We start from the raw sequence: 23,779 nt of genomic DNA, 5'->3' as shown, positions 1-23,779 counted from the left end.
TCAGAGAGAGATGGAGATTTTTTCACAGACCTCAATTTAATTCGCTTAAATTTCTCTCCAGAGCAAAGAGGACTACTAATGGAAAATAAGGTGATGCTGCAGGGAATACCAAAACAATCCTAAATCAAGTTTACGTATTTTGTTATTTCAGTTAGAACAGGGCAGGGGAAGTAATCTTATCTACATCCGTTCTACCACCTGTACACTATGTCCTGCTCAGAGCTGGTTCCCAAGTCAAATGCAGAGGGTTAGATACATATACTGATTTTGAGCCCCTATCTTACATTGTTGAGTAGCATTTTTCAAATAGCTCTATTTTTAAGATCACAGTTGAGCTTTAAGTAAGAAGCTTTAAGTAAGAAATATTCTATTTCTTTAATTATACAGACACAATAGCTACCATATTTAACCCCATTTTAAAATGTGATGGGGGTACAAACAGTCACTTTTACCAGGTTACATAAAAGATTATAGGACACTTTAAGGCCCTCCTGAAATGTTGCCAGCTTTTAGTAATGAACAACAAAATGACTCAGCTACTCCACCTGCAACACTGCCAGGAAATTCTATTTTAAGCAAGCCAAAGCACTTTTACCTTTATCAGAGTACTGGTGCTCTAAGGCATGGAGATCAGGCAGCAAGTGCAAACAATTGATGCAGCAGTAAGTAAAGAAATCCAGCACCACCACTTTTCCACAAAGGTCTTTGTGAAGAGAAATGGGACCTTCAGTGTTTAGCCACTGTAAATCTGGAATTCAGAGAACAGAGGTATCCAAATTAGGGGGGAGGGGTAGGGAAAGGAACACCTTTATACCTAACTTCCATGAGAACAGACATTTCTAGTATAGTTAACTTAAAAAATGTTCAACATCACTTTCTGTCCAGGTAGGAAGGCAAACAAAAAATCATACATTTATCAAACTCACCCTTATGCGCCACAATTTTTCATAATTAGCAAATAAAATGTACTAATTATTAAGTAGTATTAAGCAAAATTATTAAACTAACAAGATCTAATGTAATACTGAAAGTGCAGATTATACATTTAAACAGGCACCTTTTAATGGAAAGCACACGAAAGCCCCAGAACAATTTTCATATATCATCGTAAAGCATGATCTACATTATCCAACCCCTAAGAAAGTCATATGGGTAATGCTTATTTATTTTAAATTCAACAAATACATGCTAGTAAGCAGATAAAAACCTGCTAAACTCTTGGAGATTTTACATTTTGGTAAAGAACTAATACCAGAGACTACTGAAATATTTCTGTATTTATAGTTTTGATCTTGAGTTTGAACAGTTTGAAATAACAGGTATAAATTCATGTTATATGTTGTTTTGGAGAAATAAAACCCTTTCAGATACACCTGGTACTATTTCTGCTCATTTATTTTGAACCACCTGATACAAGACATTAAGGCAGTGTTTTCTCATTTTATGTACGTACACGCGAAGAGGTAACTGATACTCCTCTGATCCCATAAGAAACTGGTATCAAGGTACGAAATAAAAATCCTAGAATATGTCTGGCCTGTATTATCACTCAACATTTCTTAAAATAATGGAAAAAATGCAGATGTGATATATCATAGCCAAATTAAATTTCTGAAGGGCTACTTTTTAAAAAATGTACAAGTGTGCTTTGGTAACCTAAAAATATTCAAAAATCCCACCCTGACAGTTTCAACAAACTAAGTTTTTACTTCCCACATTCCCAGAACAAGTTACTGCTACTCAAGTCAGCAGAAGGATGGTTTTCTGCTTCACAAAGAGGAGGGTTGTTCATTACCTATATACACATAAACTTGCACAGTCATTGTTTTGGTGACAATAATAAAACTTAGAAAACCCTTGCCCGTATACTGAGGAAATCATGCAAAAACTTAATAAACATTTTGTTTTTAAAACAGTATGTTATTTATTTTATGGTATTGCTCCCTTTTTCACTAAAGTATCTTTCATCAAAACATACTGTAAATTAAAAATGTTGACTATTTATTTGAGCTGCTTTTCAGAAAAGAAGATAAGCAGTGAAAGAATACAGAAGGTGAAAAGACACTAATGACAAAGGTGAAAGTTCAATTCGGGAATCCAAATCCAGAGAAAAAGAGCATTCACTTTACTTCACTGGTAAAGTCAGAATTCAGTCCCGTGATATGTACGTGATTTTAAACACAAAGTTTATCTTTTTAGGTCTTTGTCTTGTAAACCCCTTTTGTGAGCTCTCATGGTTCCAGAGTGTCTCAACTAGGTGACCAGGACTCCGAGGAGGACTTACACGATCTTACGAGACTTAACTTTTGAGTCACAGTGAATGTAAAAAGAGATATAAAAATGCGTGAAACATGTGAAATGGAAATGGGCACACCACTAAACGAGGACTACACTTCCAGCATAGTTTATATTATCAGAACCATGAAAATTGACAAACATAGGTAAGTCATGGGGAGAGAGCTGGGAAACATCTTACAGGGCTGCAGTGAAACCAAGCGAGCTCAAGAGAAAGCTGAGAGAGCAGGTAAGGTGAGACCACTGACTGGCTGAGGGCAGATATCAATACACTGCAGAGAAGAGAAATGTTTTATTAAAAATGGTAACACACTGAAGCCACATATCAGAAGTTTAGGACAGAAATTTTAAACAACATATTTTTACAAACACTAGCAGAGTGCTTATAAAGGGATTCTTTGCACTTGTCTTTTCCTGCTGGTACTTTCAGGACGCACATTTCTTGCAACGAGGACAAATATTTTTCTTTTTCAAAGAAGGCAGTTAACGAGGCCTTAAATTACCCGGGCCTCCCCCTCGGCAGCGGGGCTTCAAGGAAGACGCCGCACCCCGGGGGGCAGGAGCCAGGGCTCGGTCCCGAGACCTGGCGGGGGCCCAGCTGCCGCCGCCGCCCGCGGGGCCGAGCTCCGCTCCGCTCCGCTCCCCGAGGGGGCCCGTCCCGCTCGGGCCCCGCCACCCACCTCTGCCGAGCTCGGGCACCGCCAGGTCCCGCTCCCGGCTGTCCATCTTCTTCAGGTACTGGTAGACCAAGTTCTCCTTCTCCTGGGGGGCGTCGGCGTCCAGCAGGGCGTACTCCAGCTGCGTCTGGGCGGGCAGCAGCGCCGCCAGCGCCCGCGCCCCCGCCGCCGCCATGGCGCCGCCTGGGCCCGCCCGGGCGCGCAGGGGGAGGGCGGCTCCTTACCGCCCTGCCTTTTCCCCGTCCCATATTCGACAGCTCCCGCTCCGGCAACACCGCGAAACCGAAGGAGCGATTAAAAAAAAATCCCCTAAGCACAAACACGAAATAAATCGTGTGTTTTAACGGGAGACTGCTTGTGATAAATTCGTGTTTTTAACCAGCTCCGATGTTCTCGGTAGCATATTCGCCAAGAGAATCCTTAGTGGTGGTTTCAGCTCAGCAGATTCAGCACAGCCCTTTTTCCCGCCCAGTTTCTTATTTATTTTTAAATGGAATAAACCTGAAAATCGGGGGGCTGGGGACACGGTCCAAGCACCGCACCAATAAATAAACGGAGTTTTTCTTTTTTCTTTCGGAAGCTACGGGAGATCCGGAAAGCGGAGCGGCGGCCGTAGTGACGAAGCTGCGGCGACGAATGCGGCGGGAGGCGGCGGCCGCGACCCGCGGTGCCCGGCGGCAGCGAGCGGCGGCGGGAGGCAGCGGCCGCCTCGGCCTGCGGCGTGTGGCGCCTCGCGCCTCCTGCAGCGGCTCTGGAGCGGACATCGGCGTCGTTTTCTTTGAAATCCTCCCCGCTTCGGCCGGCGAGGTGGCAATCTGGCGCGGGGGTGGCTGGGCTCACCTTCCGAGGCCGGGTTAGGTGCTTGTGAGAGGAATAACCGAAGGAAATGGCTCTGTCTGCAAGTATTTCTGCACCTTACAGCCTCGGGTTTTGTTTAACAGCTGTGTTTACAGATATCCAGACAGACAATCTCTAAATTAGTTTTAGGGTAGAAGCCACCATGCTTCTATCTCATCAGGGATTGCTGTTCAATTTGAGGCCCAATCTTGCTTTTTTAAAATGGAGTTCAGGTGCTTTTCTTCAGCTAGTGAAGAGAGGGGGAGAGACGAAACATATTAACAGAAGGAAAACTAGACTAATGGACTTCTGCCTAAGAGCAAGGGAAATATTTCATATGTTGCCATGTCTGAAGATGCTTTATTGGAAGAGGACATCTGGGAGTACAAATCCATTAGGAAACAGAAGTTGGTGCATCAGAATAGTTCAGAGTGCACCTCCACACCTGTGCAGAAAATAAGTAATGACAAGTGCAGACCAAAAAGAAAGGGAAATGGAAATAAAAAAAAATCAGTGGAAAAACCTGATACTATTAAGAAAAGCAAGCAGAGATCAAGAGCAGATCAGGATCTAGATCAAAGTAAAGATGATACTATTGTGCAATCCCAGGAAAGTGTGAGTAGTCTGACAGAGCAAAGCTCATCAAATGCAAAACCAGTTAATGATGGATACTGTCCAAGCTGTCAGATGCCTTTCTCTTTACTATTAGTCCAGACACCTCGGTGGCATGTTGCTGAATGTTTGGATACTCCAGGATCCGTGGAAAAAGGTATGAGTAGCATACGAAAAAGTCTTTAAAAAAAGATGTTAAAGAGACATAATGTTGTGTAAACTCTATTTTTCATGTTTAGTTCAAAATCTGAGGTGATAGTTGGTATGATTTTTAGAATGTTGTTATTGATCATTTATCAGCATTATTTTCATATCAGAATTTGGATTCTTTTTAAAGATCATGGAACTGGTATGAAAATAATCTAACAACGTTATGTCAGAACTTTGTGGAGCATTGGTAAAAATTCTTGGTTGTTCTTCAAACTCCCCTTTCACTGGCTTTAAGAAATAGAAGGCATTCAGCATATTGCATATTTATGATTTTAAAAAAATGGATGTGATCAACTTTGACCCCTGTTATTATTCAGTCAGTATTGAGAAAAAGCCTCCTTCAACTAAGAGATTGCTACTTTGCACAGAGAATTTATTTCTCCTTACATGTGAATTCTGTTATAGCATACCCACATTGCTGTGTGATTTGTCCAGTTATCTACGGACAGTTGCAAGCTGAGATCAGTCTGTCAGGCTAATGTACTTGAAGTGTTAGCCCCTGGTCCAGTGTATTTTAGAAATTTTGTATGGAATTATATGTGAACATTCCTATGTTCGTGCCTGTGAAATTCAAGAGTTAGGCCAGCAAACAATCACCAAAAAAGCCTTAAGATGTTCTTGGCATTTGAATCCTGATTACTTTTTTCACATAAGTTTATTTTATTTTATTTTATTTTATTGTAACCCACCAGACAACTTTGAGATGGAATTTCAAGTTGATTCAGAACCTAGATTTGGTTTGTTTTGAAACATGTTTATTGTCTTTTGCAGTGCCACTGCTCTGACCTCGTTGCTTGCACGCAAGACACTTCTAAACTAGAAGCTGTATAAGTACGCTAGCACACTGGAACAAGCTAAGACACCCTTCTTGTTAGATGGGCGTATTAATTCAGGCTTAGTGTTGTGTTTCCAGCAGCTATTCAGTTTTAGGTTGGAAGCAGTCTTACTTCTAGCCAGCTTAAGGCAGGAGCCCTTAGCTGATTGCACATTATTTTGTAGTTGTGCCTTGTATCCTCCTATGACTTCATGTATAAGAAAAAGCTTTTAAATGAAATGTCATATATAGTTTTTATTTTAATATTTACGTCTATCTTTACAAAGATATTAACAGTGCTCTCTGCTTAACTTTTCATAGAGTGTCCTGATGGTTTACTATGCACTTCCACCATTCCATCCCACTACAAGCGCTATACCCATTTTCTACTTGCAGCAAGCAGGGCAGGAGATTATCTTGTAAACTCTTCAATATACACTTCAGAGAGGAAGATCACATGTTCCACTGCTGCAGAGTCCAGCTGTTTCCCAACTCTTGTGGAGGCAATCTCACAGAATGAGAAGCCATCCAGTAATGTCCCAAATGATGAGCATACATTGAGGGTACAGAGTTCAACACAAATGAAATCTCTAAATACAACCAGTGAAAGTACTTCTTCTTCTGCAAGTGTTCAAAAGCCTCAACAGACACTTCAGTTCACACAGACCACAGATGACAATTGCAAATTTGAATTTTATGACTTTGCATCCTCTCAAGAAAGTGAAATAGGAGACGATCTGGATAGTCAGAAAGATACAAATCAGCTAAGTCTGCTACAGTCAAAAGCTGATTTCAGTGACTGTGAAATTTCTTATTCTCCACTAAGTACTTATGAGGAAAGTGAAGAGGAAATTGAGGAAGAGGAGAAGAAAGTAAAAATGTCTAAAAAGAAATTATTTGAAGTCCACAACTCTGAAAATGAAGAATCTAATTCTGTGTTGTTTAAAAAACTCGATGGGCTTCTCTTACAGCAGGCACATGAGTATGAGTCTATTAAAATGGGAAGTTTCACAACAGAAAACGAACACTGTGAGAAAGTAAATATGTTGAGCTATGTAGATTATAGTGTAAAAACTGTTTCTGAGGGTCACATGAATATCAAGTTCTCTAATTCAGCATGTGTAGATAATCAGCATCAGCAAGAGGTGCTAACCATAGAATCTTCTTTTCCTCATAATTACAATATAATTAAGGAGGAGGTTGAACAGTCAGAATTGATTTCGTCTGTTGCTAATGCAGGTAATAAAGACTCTAAAGACATTCGTGCTTGTGCTTTGGATTCTGCGTACGTGGCTCTTACTGACATGCCATTGCTGCAAGTCAGAGAAGGTGCTAAGTCTCTCCTGTCACAGGAAAGTAATGTTTTGAAGGATCCAAGTAACCTTTTAACTAGTACAGATAAAATGACTGCTAACACAACTGAAAAAGCAGTATGCCAGGAGAGTTTGCAGTCAGTAATGGGGAAAGAAGGAAATCTTCCTAACACAGCTGTTATATGCTGTCCGAGCCCAATCTCTAAAACAGTGCAGTTTGTTTCTTTAGCAAGTATGAATGCCAAATCCAGTTCTGCCAAGGATCTCAAGCAAATGGACATTGGTGTTTTCTTTGGGTTAAAACCCAAAGCAAAAGAGGAAAGCAAAGGAGAGACTCCTTCAAGTGAAGGAATGCAGATATCAAGTCCAATTACTCCCACTGGAAAGAGGCCCAGACAGTGCAAAAGGAAAGCTGAAGGATCTGTGGAGGATGTAGAAGCAGTTAAAGAAAGTTCAAATAAAAATGGAGTCTTTGCAGATACAAGTTCTGGTGGCCAACGAAGGTGGAGAAAAAAATTCAGAGAATCATCTACTACAGGGGAAGGAACAAGAAAAAAACAGTGTCCTTTCTACAAGAAAATACCAGGTGAGAGATAATTACTACTTTTGTAGTGGTTAAATAATCTGACTGGAGTGTTGTATTTTTTTTCCTGTAATTTTAGGCTGTATTCTTTACTCTCCATAACCATTTGTCCCTAGGGACTCCACTCCCTAATGAGTTTTCCTTCCCCCACCTAAGTGAATCAGATTTTGTGAAAGTGCAGGTCTCCAGAAGCTGATGGCAGAATTAGAATCAACAAAGGCTTTGTCAGTAAAGTATAGTGAAATAATTATCTCTGAAAAATTATTTCAAAGACAGATTTTCAAATATATTTAAGAGAGTAAGAAACATAAGGAGTTTTGAAAGACAGATGTACTTTCTTAAATTATTTTGAATATATCCCTCCTTAATATTCCCTTCTTCTAATTCCCAAATTTAATCTTTTATGTAACTTCACTTGTGCCTGGAAAATAAGTCTGTCAATAGCAATTATTTCCTTACACTAAATAAAAAACTGAGTTTCATTTTGTATTAAAATTCAGAAGTAGTATTAGAAATATTAAGTGCTACAACTATGAAAACAAAGAAATGAAAACCAAACAGAAGAATTTAGCTAGGGAAAGAGCCAAGAATTTCTCAGAATCTCCTCAAGCAATTATCAGAGATGCAGGATGCTGCTGATGGATCAGCAGCTTAAAAGACTTCAGACCCTCACAGTTTACTACTAAAGGTCTGTCTTAGTTGTACTGTTTGATTTTTTTTTTTTTTTTTAAGCCTCCTAGACAGAAATGTGAAGAAGCAAAGTAGAAATGTATTAGGGATCCTAAATGCCTAGCTGCTGCTTGAAGACTGACCTTTAAGCCTTTGAGGAGTTACGCCAGTATCGTGGGTTCTGTGGATTGAGAGAATTTCCCATGTATGATAAATTCAAAGGATCGACTCCTATAGTGAAATTTTCAAGCTGATTTGCTATCATCCCTCTATATCACTTTTGTTCTGAATTTTGTTTATACACTTGAAGTATATTTGACTGCATTTTCTATATTGCTAATCATATGCATTTATCCTGTGGCCTACAATAATTCATCTCATTGAAGTTTCAAATCAGGTACTTCTCAAGCAGTTGGGGATTTTCGGCTTTTGTTTTTTTAATTTCCAGACTGCTGTGTGTTTTTCTGGAGTTGCATATACTTAAAGTTCTAGCATCAAGTAAATAAAACTATTTGGAAGATCTGAACAATTTGCGTAAAATAAAATTAAAAGTATTTGAATGCCAGCAGATGGATTAATTCTGTGCAATATTTGGTGGCTTTAAGAAAGTAGAGGCAAATGTAAAAGGACTATTTGTCAGTATGTTTGAATTAAAAAAAAAAAATTGCAGAGAAAAGTTGTTTTTATACAACAGCTTTATACAAACGGTGCCTCCTTGAAAACTTACAGTGGCAAATCAGTGAAGTTTTATCTCAGCAGAGGTATTCAAAGACCACTATAACTATATTGTTAACTATAACTATATAGTAGTGTGTTTTAGGAGGAATAATAAACATATAATAATTGAAAAACTACAGTTTGACTGCAAAGTGTGTTTTGTTAAGCTCTAGTTGTCTGTTGTATTTTGTGTTAAGATGCTGGTATTGGACTTTAATCCACGTGAACTTTCAAAAATACCAGCTGAATATAGATAGATTTATTTTGCTTAACCAGTTGCCATCTATGGAAGGTGGCATTTTAACAACAGATATTTGGGTGGCATGTGAAGCTGTTTGTGCATGGACATTTTGTTAAGCTTTATTTTAATAAACAAAAAACTCTTTTGCTACTGTAAACTCATATGCAAACCATGTTCATCTTTAAATGCTTCCTTTAATTGTATACCTTGTAACTGTATTCCCTTTTTTAACTGTATTTCCCTCTTTGGAAGAAAAGAAAGAAGGAAAAAAAATCAAAATAGAAAACAGTTCTGACCTATGCATATTTACTGACTGACTTTTCTTCCCCTTTTTCTGTAGGAACTGGTTTTACGGTTGATGCCTTCCAGTATGGAGAAATTGAAGGCTGTACAGCCTATTTCCTCACTCATTTTCATTCTGATCACTATTGTGGACTAACAAAAAACTTCATGTTTCCAATCTACTGTAATAAGGTAAGATTGTCCACAATTACTAGACATTATCAAATCCATATGCAACTATAATCACCTTTAGACTGATGATAATAAATACAGGAGCAGAGGTTCCACTGTTGGGGCAGTAGGCACAGTATTTGTATAGACGAACCTGGGATCCTCTGATAAAAGATCTTCTTACCCTGATTTGGCTGATAGGGAAGATTAGTGAAATTTCTGTGACTAGATAACATGGAAAAATTTACGTTTAAAGGGTCTGCTAGAGGTCATATAGTCTGATCTCCTGCTCAAAGCAGGGCTAACTTTGCAGTTGGATCAGATTGCTCAGAACCTTTGCCAGTCAAATATTGAAAATATCTGCAGACAGTTTTCAGAACCTCTCTTTGCAACCTGTTCCAGTGCTTAACCACTTTGTGAAACTTTTTCCTTATATTCAACCAAAATGTCTCTTTTTGCAGCTTGTAGCCATAGCTTCTTGTTCTTTTTGTGCGCATCATGGAGAAGAGTCTGGCTCCATCTTCTCTATAACTCTCTTCAGGTGGTGGAAGACTGCAGTGAGATTCCCCTTAAGCCCTCTCTTCTCCAGATTAAGTAAATGCAGTTGTCTTAGCCTGGTCCCATGTGTTCTGTGCTTCAGGCTTCTGAGTGGCTGAGACTGCCATTGAATATTGTATTTCCAACAGACCTTCTTTATTCATGATGCAGTAGAGCACCTCACCTAATCAGTCCATACAGAACCTGTTCTGATGTATGGCAGAGGTCTCCTGGATTGCTTGTGTCCCACCATGTTGCCCTTCCAGCAGGTGTCGGGGTGATTACAGTCCCCCATGATGCTGGGATGATTACAGTCCTCCCAGGCCTGTGACCTGGAAACTTCTTCAGTTATTCAGAGAAGGCTTGGTCCACCTCCTCTCCTTGCCTGGGGAATTTGTAACGGATGTTCACCAGGTTGCTCATCCTTTTTGGGCCTCCTCACTGATTCTGATCCATAACTTATCGACAGGCTTTTTAAAGTTTGCTTTTAAAAAGTTTGGGATTTTTTTTTAAGGCAGCTTTTTTTTCAGTTTGCTTTTTGAGGGGTGAAATGCTACTGAAAGGTTTGATCATACCCAGGATCTCATAGGTTCTCTCTGAGCCAGACTGTCTGAGTTAGAGTGCCTTTGTTTCTAAAACAAATAAAGGGGGGTTTTTTGAAGATTTTTGTTTCTATTTTATATTAAATCCTTTTGCCGTTACAGATAACTGGCAATCTGGTGAAGAGCAAACTCCGAGTCAAAGAGCAGTACATCCACGTATTGCCGATGGACACAGAATGTACAGTAAATGGGATCAAAGTGTTGTTGCTTGATGCTAATCAGTATGTATCATTGCATTTGTTGAGCAGTGTTTGTATATGTAGAATATTAAAAGTAAACAGTTGTACTTATGCGGTTTATGATTTCATGATCCTGATGGCATCAGTGGACCTGAAAAATTAAGGCTAAAACTACTTCAGATACCCAGGTTAATAACACAATTTTTTATTTCAGAAGTGACTTAGGCGTGAAGGAGCCTAAATTTCTTGTAAGTAGATAGCTTTTGAAATAGCTGAGTTACTTTTTAAAATGAAACCTAGGCTTTTCTTGATCACTTTTACTTTATTTTGTTTGCTTGTAATGAATCCATGGTGTCATCCATACACAGTTCCTTAACTTGTTACATTTGCTGAGAGGTTGAATGATTTTCTAGTGGTCTGGACACTTCAGTCTTAGATGTCTAGTTGCGAACACCCTAGATCTGATTTTCAGGTATAATAGGTTTCTGTAGCTTCCACTGAAGACAGTGAAATCTTCAGCTAAAGAAAAATGTGATACTTTGGATCATGGAAGATTTTCATCCAGCTATCCTAACCAAGAGTTTAAAAACTGAACTCTAAACCTTGTTGAAATCTGTAACATCTATGACTAAGAATTTTGTTGGATTCAATGACAAAGGGTGAGATTTTTGCCCAGGTTTACAGCAGCAGAGTATGTGGTAATGTTGCAATTAGAATTCAGTAGCGTCTGTCTTCCAGTCCTGTGCCCTTGCCATTCTTCCTCTCGGTGCCTTATTTGGCTATGGGATAAAAGAAAAGTTCTTTCCCTAAAGTATATATTGAAATGCACTGTGTTACAGCTGGTTTGAATATTACTTATCTTTGGTTTTGTTTATAGTTGGAGAGATAAGATTGCATGAAGTCCTTTGAGAACCCTTTCTGGGAATGAAAGAAGCCTTCTTGCTTATGTAATTTGGACACTTCCCATTTTTCCTGATTTGCTCCTCAATCCCCTTCTTCAATTTAAAAGGCATATAAAACCTACATACAAAGTTCAAGTTTTTGGAGAGCTTACCAATTCTGTCATTTTTAGCTCCTATTCTTGACAGCGTTTCCTTTTTGAGATTTTGTTTATCCTTTACAGATGATTCATGTCCAAAATAGTCCCACTCTCATTTCCCAGTCTGAGCACTTGCCCTCCTTTAGTGAAGAACTGCAAAAGGTGCAAAGGACTCCCTGTGGCTGTGGCCAACAAAAGAATTGTGTTTATAAACAGTGAATTCTGGATGGAGGATAATGTTTAAAATCTGCAAATGGAATTTAATAGCAAAAGCTTCAGTAAGTTCTACAGGAATGAAGATAGCATTTGCAATAATACAATTCTGTTTCTCCAAAATACGAATACTTCTTGTCTTTAGTATGCTGTTTCCCCTTTAAATCAAGTCTAATGGAACCACAGAGATTGGAACTGAGGCAGCATCTGTGTCATACCTAGAGGAAGACAGAGCATCCTAAAAAGGCAGTTAATGCTTGATTACTTTACTGTTGATGTAGTTTTCTTCTTTCCATCTCAGCTGAAAAATCAAGTTAGCTTGTCAATGGCCATGAGGATGGCTTTAGAATTCCTTTAGAAAATAGGAATTTTTAGCAAACCTGGGCTGCATAGTAGCTGCAACTTAAAATTCTCTTCTCTATGCCTTCCTGCTCCTGTAGGTCAGTGTATCTCTTGTCTTAAGGCAGTTTATCAATATAGAGAATTAACATAATATGTGGGGTGTTTTTTTGTTTTTTGTTTTTTTTTTTTAAGTTGTCCAGGTGCAACAATGATCCTTTTTTATCTACCTACTGGAAATGTTATTCTGCACACAGGAGACTTTAGGGCAGATCCTTCTATGGAGCGCTATCCTCCTTTGATTGGTCAAAAAGTCCATACCCTTTACCTTGATACCACGTAAGTCTTTTTTTTATTATTTATTCAATATAACCCTTGTTTCACTTCAGTAAGACTTTATATGAATCAGATAAATTGTAATATGAATGACCTTTGTTTTTAACACTCTTTAAGTTTGTTCAGTATTATATAAAATTAGATAATTATTAAAAGTCTGTCTATGTCTGGCCTCTTTATCTGTTACACTGTTATAGGAGTGAGAATGAAGGTGGGTGGTGGAAAAGTTGCCGAAGTATTTGTTGAGGTGGCTGTATTATTTATAAGTGATATTAAATTCTAGATGTCAAAGTTCTTATGTTGAGTGTTCAACTCTAAAAATAAAGGTTTACAGAGCAAATGGTTTTAGGTGGATTTAGATCTATAATGGAAAAAAGGAAAAAGAAAATTCAAAGAGTGAAAGAATGCGAAATGGTTAAGTTAGTTGTCCAGGTTTTCATTAGACCTTTCTCTGACTCATCTATATAAAATTGTTTTTCTGTATGTGATGACTAATGCCCAGCTGCAGTCTTTCATTTCTGTTCCGTATGTTTCTGTGAATGAATAATGCTTTCTGTTATGGTTTGTGTGCATGACAAAAAATAGACATAAGGATGCAATTAGTATGTGATACAAATATCTAGCTTGGTATTTATAGAGGAAAAAAGCTACAAAATTAAGTGTCAGTTTCAGACAAGTGAATAGTTATATAGAAAAGTGTGCATATACTGAACATAAATTTTGTTGCAACAATTTTATCTGGGTACCACAGTGTTTTCTAACAAATAGATTGCCAATAGTTTGAAATTACATTGATGGATAACACCTTTTTCATTTCCGTGTTACTCTATGCATGCAGTTTTGAAGGTCTTTTAGGAAAACTAATATGCCTTCCATTTTGTATAACAAAGTGTTTACATGACATCTTGTTTCTATGCCTCAGATACTGTAGTCCTGAATACACTTTTCCTTCTCAACAAGATGTTGTCCAGTTTGCTGTCAATACTGCTTTTGAGACAGTAACTTTAAACCCACGTACTCTAGTTGTCTGTGGCACCTATTCCATTGGAAAAGAAAAAGTTTTTTTAGGTATGTAAAATAAATGTACTCGATCAAATGACTTAAGTACCTGTCTGAATGTTAAATGTAAGGTGTTAAATGACCTTTTTGCTAAAGGATGTACAGGGTGTAAAGGATCTTAGGCTTGATGGTCAAATATTGCATAAAGAAGATAAATACATTCTGCCAGTTGTCTTCCCACTCTCCCCCCTTCAGCTTTAGCGTTCTGAAAGAAATGTTTTTCTGCCATGTTTACAGAATGTACAATATGTCTATTCAGATATTAAGGTGAATGAACAGCTGTGGTGGTGGTAAGGAAAGCACTGATGATAATCTAAAAAGTATAAATGAGATCTTTATGATGCTTTTGGTTTTAATAATCTCAGATGTTGTCAAGAAACAGCAAAGGGGGAAATCTTAATTCTTTTTAAATGTCTGTCTTGTTAATGCATTTTTCCCTCAAGGTTTGTTGTTTGTATTTTTGTAAATACTTACAGTAACTGGTTTTAACTGGATCAATTTTAACAAAGCTTTCCCAAAAGCAAAGCACATCTTTTCTGCCTCAATGAAAATCATGTGTGCTATGCTTTACTCAGTTACAGCATTAGAAACCATAATGATTAGCTGAATGTATTTTTTAGAGCAGACAGCTGTGTACCATTTGTGCTTTTGAATAGATTTTCAAGTCATCAGGGCAAAACCTTCTCTGAAATTCAGTCTGTAGTTAACTTGGGCTGTTTGTCCCATATTCCAAAAAGTACACATGGTTCTAGCTTCTTTGAAATAAATATCAGTTCACACCAAAAATATTTTACCAAAGAAACACAAGTTGTAATTGAAGAATATACTTCTGCTTCTCTTTCCAATTGCCCTACAGAATTCTCGAGCTAAAAAATACTAGCCTGTGCATTTTAAAAGTCATGGAACATTGTATCTTGTTGAATATGGATTTTTTTTTTTTTTTCACTTAAAAAAATGTTCCAGTGCAATAACTAGGAATATCTCTAAGACAAGTAACATAAGCACTCTTATTTATCTTCTTTTATTTTTTAATTTTTTTGTACTTCATTCTAAAGCAATTGCTGAAGTTTTGGGCTCAAAAGCAAGTATGTCCCGTGATAAGTACAAAACACTGCAGTGCTTGGAGTCAGCAGCTGTTAATTCCCTCATCAGTATGGATTGGCATGATAGTTTGCTTCATGTTCTTCCTATGATGCAAATTAATTTTAAGGTAAGTTTAGAAGATACCGTATGCTGATTAACCTGATGGCAAACCTTAATGTTGGCTCATCTCACTCTATGTTGTCTGTTGCTTTTTAACCTCCTGTCGGATCATATTTGTTTAGTAAAGTTTTGACATATAGCAATACATTGAAAATGAGATGCAATTAAGAACTGTCTTCAAACATGATGCACAGAAAGTGTAATTTCACATTAATGCAGTGCTCGTACAAGATGAGATTTGTTCAAAGGCTTGCTCTTTGCAGGCCTTTTTGAAGTAGATTTATGTAATGACTGCAGGATCTATCTTTTTAACAATTAATATACTGTGACACTTGGTCCCTGTTTTTGGCCTGCCTTTTGCCTTGTGTGATGTAGGAAAAGACTAGAAGGATTTTCTGCCTGAGGCTTTCTTCATTTAGAGGCAGCCCCTGAACATTGCAAACTTTCAATCTGTTTTAACATAATGAAAGAATCGAGTTCTCCTTGTTCCTATCCGTTCTATTTCCATGGCTTTACAATCATAATTTTAGCAGTTAAAAGAATATTCTTCCTCATCCTATGCTGAAGATCAACATGGGGATATGGATACTTGAAAACCAGTGAAAACTCATACACGAACAAGTGCATGCAGTTCAGTGGGTTGAAGGACACCTCATACGTTTACATTCTTTAATTTTTCCACATAGAAGAATTTTCTGTACTACTTGTAGCAAAAGGAAGTAAAACAGTTTTTGTTTAAGATATGTTTCATCTTAGCTGACTTTCAGTGACGTTTTATTCAAGAGAATTTGAGACACTGGGATTTCACTGTGGAGATTTTTGTGGGAATTTCTTAGTTGGGAAAGGTGATTGATTCATAGGAAAACGTGTTTTTAAATAGACCCCAAAATACAGAATGGCATTAAAGCAAAGCAGCAGGCTCTAGTTTAAAGGTAGCTGGAAAGAGAAGGAAAAAACCATCGGTCACTTCAGCCTTTCTCATTTGGACTCATTTTCCTGCTCTGCTTCAGGTCTACTCTGTGAGCTCAAGCAAATCCTTCATAACAACATAGTATTTAGCTGCAGGACCAGCCAAGGTCAGAGTTGACCTAAAAAGGAGAAAAAGAGGCTATATGATTTGGACAGGAGCTGCAGGAGAAGGAACATATCTTAGTGGCTTAAACTTACTCTATAATCTTTTTCATAGTGGCGCAGAAAATGAGTAATGGAAATGCATATGGATTTAGTATGTTTAGTTCAATGTGTTGTATTGTCTTAATAAACAGCAGTATGTTTTAGTTTCTTGCACAGAGTTTGTTTGTTGTGTGATACTGCTATCATGTATCCCTCTGCTTGTAGAGTACTCACGCAGTGGGATTTCTGGCAGAGGGTGTGCTTAAACTGTAAGGATCCCCAGACAGCCTTGCTCCTCAGGGAGGCAGGTGCGTTGTGTGGCAGGGTCTCATGTCTCGGAATGGAGATTCTACACAAATCTGCAGCTTGCCAGGAGCGATGCCTGGACCCTGTTCCGGCCCAGGGAAAGATAAAGGCACAGACATCCTGTGGACTGAGACAGTACAGTCCTGGGGTAACAGCTGCAGTGTTCTGTACTGGGGCTTTAACATGTATGAAGTTTGAATGTGATATCCAGCTATGATTAGTAATATTGTGTCCATATAAACTAGTCATGCTAGGTGGGCTTCCAGAGTGCTAATTTTCCAAGGAGGCCGGTAACTAATCAACGCCCAGGTGATATGTAGTATCAGTAAGATGTGGAGAATGTTAAATATTTAAAGATGAATTCATATAGCCATTTATCTGGCTGCTCCAGCAACATCAGTAAACATGAACTCAGAAAGACAATATATTCTCAAAAATACCATCTGGTCACTTGTAGTCCCTTGTTCTAGTTAAAGAGCAACGAATGATACCATCCTGTTTTATAGGCCATGTAAATGTTGATGTCATCATCTCCAGTTGTGCGTTTTTCTTGTGTGCTATGTTACGCAGGCTTTGTCCCAAATTACTGATTCACTACAGAATCTTTTAGCGGACCTCATCACTAAATACCAAATAGTTTTCAGTAGAGTAAGCCTCAGCTTTTGTTATCGTCTTCTAGGTCTCTCCTACCTCTACTATATTATTTGGTCCTTAACTCTACTTAAGAACCCAATCCTACTTCTTAATTCAGACTAATTTCCTACTCAGGTAGTTTCAAGCTGAGAAACCTATAAATCCACAAAATCCTTATGGGAGTATCAAAAAATTGAATTCAGTCCTTATTTAGTAAGTTGAGTACAGCTGTGATTTTGTACATCAGTTACCTTTTTAGTAGAATGCAAAAAGCCATACCCTGATGGTAATAGGTCCTAGAAGCTCCAATTTTATAACCTAGGATTTTTTTTTTTTTTTTGAGCTGTTTACTAACACTCTCTGTGCTCCAGGCTTGATAGTTCTAAGAGCTGTATGCGTGATGCTTCAGCCTTACATTACTAAAAAAAAAATCTCTAATCTGTTTCTAGATAAAGGACAGAGAAGAAGCTGCATAAACTACACAGGCTTACGATGATTCAAGTCTAGTTTGTGATAACTGTTAATAAAATTATACCCACCCAAGAAAAGCTTCTATGTTTCTACACTTCAGAGTTCCCAAGATCAAATCTAGATGGCCTCAGCTTTCCTTTCCACTCAGTTGAGTCTAATTTGTTTGTATTTGGCAAATATTAATTCAAACTGGCAGGGAATGGACTAGTTTGACTCATGAGTTTTTAACAAAAATGAGTTCATTGTTACAAGAAGATTCTGCACTTACTTTGCTCACAGGCCTTCTGCTGTAATCATAGACTTTTTCTCTGAGCTTCAAGTTTCCAGTGATGACAGTTCTCCAAATTGCTAGGAAATAAGTTATAACTATATATGTATATGTATATACATATGTATCTACACACACATATATGCATATATATATATAATGTGTTTTTATATATATACACAATGTATATAACTATTTTTTTTATTTTTACAAAATATATATTTAAATACATATTCCAGAATTTTAGAAGTATTTTTGCAGTCTCTGTATGTTGTTGTGAATTTTTTTTTTCTTCTTAGTGGCATTGTCCAGCTGTTGGAGGTTTGGGGTTATTAGAAATCTCCTGCTCTTTTCTGTGTTGATTTTCAGGGGTAATATCAAACATGTTTTTTCATTTTTCATTTGAGTCAGCTGTTTTATTATTTGTGAACAACCAGCTTAACTGTTCACATATGATTTGTAGACACTGTTTGGAGAGAGCCTCACTCACCTAAAATTCACAGGCACTTTGAAAAGTACAGAAACTGCTAAACCTCTTTTGCCATCTTTCTCCCAGTTACTAGAGTTAAAAGTGTGTGTATGTGTGTGTGTGTTTTTTTTTTTAATGTCAGTACCTTTTGCCTAGAACTGAAGAAAACAAAAATGAATGGTGTTTAACACACAATTGTGTAAAATCCAGTATGAAAAACAGGCTGATCACTGAATGGTTTTGTGACAGAAGAGGTTGAAAGCTGATTTATATAAACCCCCAGCATCCTCAGAATTAAATGTGCTGTACCCTAGCTTTTCACTTAGCCAAATACTTGGCAACTAATCTAGTGCACAACGTACTTCCCTTTCATGCTTGAGCTGTCTGCGTAAAGATGTGTGCACTTCTATACAAATGCATCCATAGTGGAGGAAACTATTACCTGGCTTGAATGCTTCTGTCACTTTTTATCCTCAAGTATTCATTTGAATAATGAATGCTAGGCGGTATTCTATCACTATGTCAGGAGTTGTATCAGTGTCCCAAAATCTGCTGAAGAAGTCAGTCCAAATTCAGAAACAAAATGTGTCTTTTCTGCTTTATAAATAACATCCTTGTCCAGCTGATTTTGTATGGATAGTCTCCATCTGTGGTGAGGATGAAAGCAGTCCCGTCTGTAACACCGAATACCTGGCCAAGTAGCAGCAGACGTAATGTACTTAATCCAGGTCTTATGACTGCCCCCTTGAAGAGAACCAGTGCTTGAAAATTAGTGTTTGCCTGATGTGTGTGAAGTTCAAAGAGTAAAAGTAGAAAGAAAAAGCATCAGGGGATCGGAGGCAGGGGAGATACAGTGGCAGAGGAATAGGCTTTTTGTATTGTCATATTACTGTTGAATTTTTTTTTAAATATAAATCCCTGACTTTCTGTAGAAGTTTATTTTTAGGACTTGATGCAATTGGATTTAAGTATAACTTTTGACCCCAGTAGTTACTGAAGGAAGAGAGATGACATGCTCTAGATTCATGTTCTGGATGTTCTTAATGGAAATCCTTTGTTGAACAAAGGACAAACAAAACATTAATTGCTACGATATTGAAAGTGGATGCGATACATGAAGAAGAAGGAATAAAAAAAAAAAACTATTTCAAAGAGATGTGATATTTCACTGCAGTGCTTGGTTTTACCCAAGTAAAATACAGGGATCACTGTGTGTGTTCATGAATAGCTCCCTTTGAATAAGCTAAGCGAGTTTAAGTGGTGTTAGAGCTGATAGTGAATTGACCATTTAATCATGTCTGAGCCTTCTCATACCATGTGGAAGCTACTTGCATGTACTGCTTACTTTAGCAATGCTGTTGATAACAGGTTGTCATGGTGATTGAAGGAGGCTGATTTAGAAATGAAATATAATTTCCATTTTAAAAGGATGGAGGTGTTAGAACAGCGTTGGCTAAAGAAATAAAAGAACTTGGAAGGTATATTTGAAGTGTATTTTTTATGAATAAGCACTGTAGTCATTTCTTTCATGGAAAGAGGCCATCTTTTCTAAAATGCATATATATTTCTTTTGCAACAAACAACTTTTTGTGACAGTGAAAAGTGGAGACTTCTGCCACTTGAATGTGCAGTCGAGCGTTTTCAGAGAATTTAAGTCTTCATGGCTGATGCACTGTCTGCGCACCTCTTCTGTATTACTTATCCCAGTAATGTCATGTGGTACCATTAAGGTGAGATTTTCAAAAATGACTGTGATTGAAACACGCACACAATTTTTGAGACTGAAATTGCATCCTTAGTGTTAACGTTACACACCCAGTTGTTAATGTCGTAATCACTGTATTTGAAGTAGTGCGTTTGGATTTCACTGAGGCAAGGTGAGCAAATGTAGTTTTGTGAATTGTTGCCTTATGCTGTGTTGGTCCTTCTAAAATGGAGTGTGAAGGAGAAGTAAAATGCTACAATTGTATCTTCATTCTAGTGAACACTGGAATTCAGTGCATTAGGAGTCATAGAGGCTAGTCTTAATTCCTGTTGCTGAATGAAATGTGTGTTACAGTAGAATTTTTCATTATTGTTCTTTAGTGTGTCCAGTTTAATGGGCCCTGTATGTTGCTACTGGACGTTGTATTGAAGGCACTGTTAAATGAGGCAGTGTCACAGGCAGCTTTCCACTTCCCTACTCAAAAACTTTTAAATGTCAGACATGTTAGTTGGTGTTCTGTCACAGCTTTTTTTTTTTCTTTTGGCAGTCTTTATTTTACATTCCTCTGCCTGCTGCTGCCATAATGTTTATGCTTTGGAGAGCTAAAATCTTGGACTTTCAAATGGAGAATGTGCCTTGAAGATTTTATATGGGACACATGAAATATTATTTCAAACCAAAAATAGAAAATCTGTTGGCTTCACTTTATCCAAAAGTAGGATTGCACATTCCTTGTACTTTCCGCTCATCCTTTTCCATATCCTGGCTTAAACAACATTGAAGGCTAATTTAGCCAGCTTGAAAAAGTTTCAAATTAATTTTTTTTTTTTTTAAGTGAAGAGGAGAGAGGTGCTTTCCTTTCGATTGTGACTGGAGGTGTGGTAAAGTGTGGTTTAGTGGTCAGAGCAAGATCTAGATTCCTTACTGAGCTTATGCACTGACTTGCTTTGAGGTTTTTTGATAACTTACTAAATGTGAGTGCTTCTGGGCACAGGCAGATGTCAGAATGTCAGTGGCTCTTTTAACCAGACGATTTTTACTGAAACAGGCTTTCACAATCTTTTATCACAACTCAGCTGCTGGAGTGCTGACCTCCAGCTGAGAGGGGGAAATGAATAGCTTGGGGGCAATTATACTATAACCTCAAGATCTATAAGAGGATGTGACTATGCCTTCTGTGTTCTCATCTGTAATGCATGCTATTAATATATTCTTATTCAGATCAAGCAATTGAGATCCTAAGGTATAATGTGCTCTGCAAATGTAAATATTTGTCGTTATTAATTTGAAGGCAAATGATATTAAAAAATGTTCTTTACGGAAACATGAAAATAAAATTTAGTCTGAAGTCGCTTCATTACCAGATCCCCAACCCTTTAGACTAACGAGCTATGTAATAGGTTTCAGTATATGCTGTATTCCTTTAACAGGGCTTACAAGATCACTTGAATAAGTTTTCTGAGAATTTTGATCAAGTTCTGGCTTTCAAACCTACTGGGTGGACCTACTCGGATTCATGCCTTTCGCTGGTGGATATCAAACCTCAGACAAGAGGAAGGATCACCATATATGGTATAAGTTTGGTAAAGATTTGCTGCATTTAATTTTATATGGATGGTTTTCATACTTTTATTTGGGAAACTCCTGCTGTTCGTTGTAACCAGTGCTTTCTGATAATTCTTCTGTGAGAAGCTGAACAGATGAATCTCTCCAGGGCAGGTTTGTGGACTGAGTAATCCAAAACACTGTAGATACAGATTTTTACATACTTTCCTCTCCTGCTGTCCTCTTACAACTAAAGGTTTTTATCTAATATGAACAAAGACTTTAGGGATGAAATCTTGGCCCCACTAATGATGGTGGCAGTGCAGTTCCAGAGTCAGGATTTCATTCCATATCTCATCCCACTTGAGGGAGTGTGGGCCTTCCTCTTTGTGGGTGGAGTCTGTGGGTGGAGTTAAATCTTTTAAAAATTTATTGTTCATTTAACCAAATGTTAGGTGTTGCTCAGTTTGATAATTGACTTGGTAAATGAATGCTAAGTATTTTTTCCAGTAATAAAATCTAGATTTTCATTTTACCCTTTTACCTTTGCTATAAATCTTAGATCTCCAGTTTGAATTGAAACATTATTTGAAGTATTTCTTAGCTGGAAATCTTCTTAAAAGTATTTTTGCAACAAGCTAAGTAGGCTGACAGATCTGTCTGATTTGTTTCATTTCAGGGATTCCTTACAGTGAACACAGCAGTTACCTAGAAATGAAGCGTTTTGTTCAGTGGTTGAAGCCACAGAAAATCATCCCCACTGTAAATGCTGGTGACTGGAGAGCTAGAAGCTTGATGGAGAAGCGGTTTAGAGACTGGATGATTGAGGGCAATGGGCATAAATAAAAATAAAGAAGGATGCATACTTCAAAGGAGACAGGGAACTGAAGTTCCTGTGTTTAACTCCTCCTTTTTCTGTGAGCTCCATTTGAGTAAGACTAAGCTGCTGCTCTCGTGAAAAAGCAGTATTTAGAAAAAATGGGCATCTTGCACTTCTAGTGAACCTATTAATTTAGTCTTCAATAACTTATAACTTGTCTGCAAATGCATATTTCAGCTGATTTTTATCTTACTGCTTTTTCTTCCATGTTCTTTATTTTCCCAAGATCATGGAGATGCGCATATGTAAAATGCTGGGGGATAGAATGCTTCCAGGTTAACGAGTTCTGAAAAGATACTAAGCTTATGTGGCATGATGTCAATACAGGCTTCAGAGAAGCTCATTTCATTAGGCAGAATTGGCTATTGTGACAATGATAATTTAAAGCTTGTAAAAAAAAAAAAAAAAAAAAAAAAAATTACCTTATGACAGGATTGGTTTGGGCTGTTGCAGCAACTTGAAGAATAATTTTTTTTAAAAAAAGATGTTGCTACTTACATTCCACTCAAGATTTTATAAATTTTTTTTAATAAAGAATTTACATGACGTGTGTTTTTTTTTTAAGTGAGAGGGAAGGGTATTGTTTTCAGTACTTCAGTTGCCAGTCCGACAAACCTCACCGAAACATATTCAGTGAACATTCGCTATATACTGCTTGTTTGTACAGGCTGTATGAGATTGGTCCCGTGTAGTGCAAATATGTCAGCATAGAAAGTGGTCTGTCCCTCTTCAGATAGTCTCCTGTATTGTATTTGGATTTGCAGGATTGTATATGTAGGCGTTTCACTTGATTTCTGGAAAAACAGGAAAGGCAAATACTAATATTAGTAACAGAAAGGTGAGTTGTGCTTTGTGTTTTTCCCCTGAATCCCCTTAATCAGTCTTGCTTTTTTTGGATCTCTCTTGGTATTTATGATGCTGAAGTATGTGGGTGTATGCAGTCACCCTGTTATAATTTTAAACAGTACAGTAATATTCATTCCAAACTTCCAGGAGATAGAAAAGCTGCATCATACATAACAGACCATCCCCAAACCCCAAAAAGCTAATCTGAAATCTCCAGTGTGCTTTTTTTTGAGAAGACATTTCTTCAATGAACAGTGTGTAATACAAACAGGCACTTGTCTTTGATCCACTCTGTAATACAAAGTTACTTTATTTTATTTCTGCCTTCTCAGAGAAACAGTATCACTGTGTGAAACTGATGGAAAAGAAGCTCTTTGCTGATTCACAATTCTTTTAGTACATTCACTGAAATATGGCATTGTTAAATGGTGCTATTTGAATTATGCAATTAAAGGAATCTAAGTTTTTGTTTTAACTGGTATTTAAAATGCATAATTTATTATGCTACCTCCCTATATCACAATAACTGTTAATTGTCCTGGATTTGACCTATTCATTCCTAGCATTCCACTCCTTGTTGGAGTAGGTGTATGAAAATTTGCCTTTCATAGTCTG

At 37.6% G+C, this 23,779-nt stretch overlaps 2 protein-coding genes across 4 annotated transcripts in view; one reads left to right on the top strand and one right to left on the bottom strand.

The window, feature by feature from the left end:
* Positions 1 to 3,406, bottom strand: part of NHLRC2 (NHL repeat containing 2) — a 41,785-nt gene extending 38,379 nt beyond the window's left edge. Inside the window, exons 1-2 of one of the 2 annotated variants that reach the window (XM_026117465.2) lie at positions 2,976 to 3,406; positions 596 to 748 (exon numbers count right to left, since the gene is read on the bottom strand). In XM_026117465.2, coding sequence (XP_025973250.1) covers positions 596 to 748; positions 2,976 to 3,147 — 325 coding nt within the window. In that variant the 5' untranslated portion in view covers positions 3,148 to 3,406. The remainder of the gene's footprint in view (positions 1 to 595; positions 749 to 2,975) is intronic. The other variant, XM_026117463.2, reaches the window with a different exon arrangement.
* Positions 3,407 to 3,577: 171 nt separating this feature from the next.
* Positions 3,578 to 22,864, top strand: DCLRE1A (DNA cross-link repair 1A). 2 transcript variants are annotated; one of them, XM_026117462.2, is made up of 9 exons: positions 3,578 to 4,578; positions 5,767 to 7,344; positions 9,309 to 9,442; positions 10,663 to 10,781; positions 12,526 to 12,669; positions 13,589 to 13,734; positions 14,781 to 14,935; positions 21,324 to 21,476; positions 22,118 to 22,864. In XM_026117462.2, the coding sequence occupies exons 1-9, from the start codon at positions 4,155 to 4,157 to the stop codon at positions 22,148 to 22,150; spliced, it is 2,886 nt and encodes a 961-aa protein (XP_025973247.2). In that variant the 5' UTR covers positions 3,578 to 4,154; the 3' UTR covers positions 22,151 to 22,864. The 2 variants fall into 2 exon arrangements, with proteins under 2 accessions (XP_025973247.2, XP_025973246.2); XM_026117461.2 differs by having other exon boundaries at positions 3,580 to 4,578; positions 21,324 to 21,465.
* Positions 22,865 to 23,779: the final 915 nt, after the last annotated feature.

The sequence above is a fragment of the Dromaius novaehollandiae genome, chromosome 6 (assembly GCF_036370855.1).
Source record: "Dromaius novaehollandiae isolate bDroNov1 chromosome 6, bDroNov1.hap1, whole genome shotgun sequence".
NCBI classification, from domain to species: Eukaryota; Metazoa; Chordata; class Aves; order Casuariiformes; family Dromaiidae; genus Dromaius; species Dromaius novaehollandiae.
Note: the sequence above shows the minus strand (reverse complement) of the source record. Positions and strands in the feature narration are given on the sequence as shown.

Bases quoted from the DNA above. Each gene is read 5' to 3' on its own strand.
- DCLRE1A (XM_026117461.2), top strand. From the start codon at position 4,155: ATGTCTGAAGATGCTTTATTGGAAGAGGACATCTGGGAGTACAAATCC. The intron at 4,579-5,766 runs GTATGAGTAGCA...AACTTTTCATAG, and splicing joins TCCAGGATCCGTGGAAAAAG to AGTGTCCTGATGGTTTACTA. The intron at 12,670-13,588 runs GTAAGTCTTTTT...TCTATGCCTCAG, and splicing joins ACCCTTTACCTTGATACCAC to ATACTGTAGTCCTGAATACA.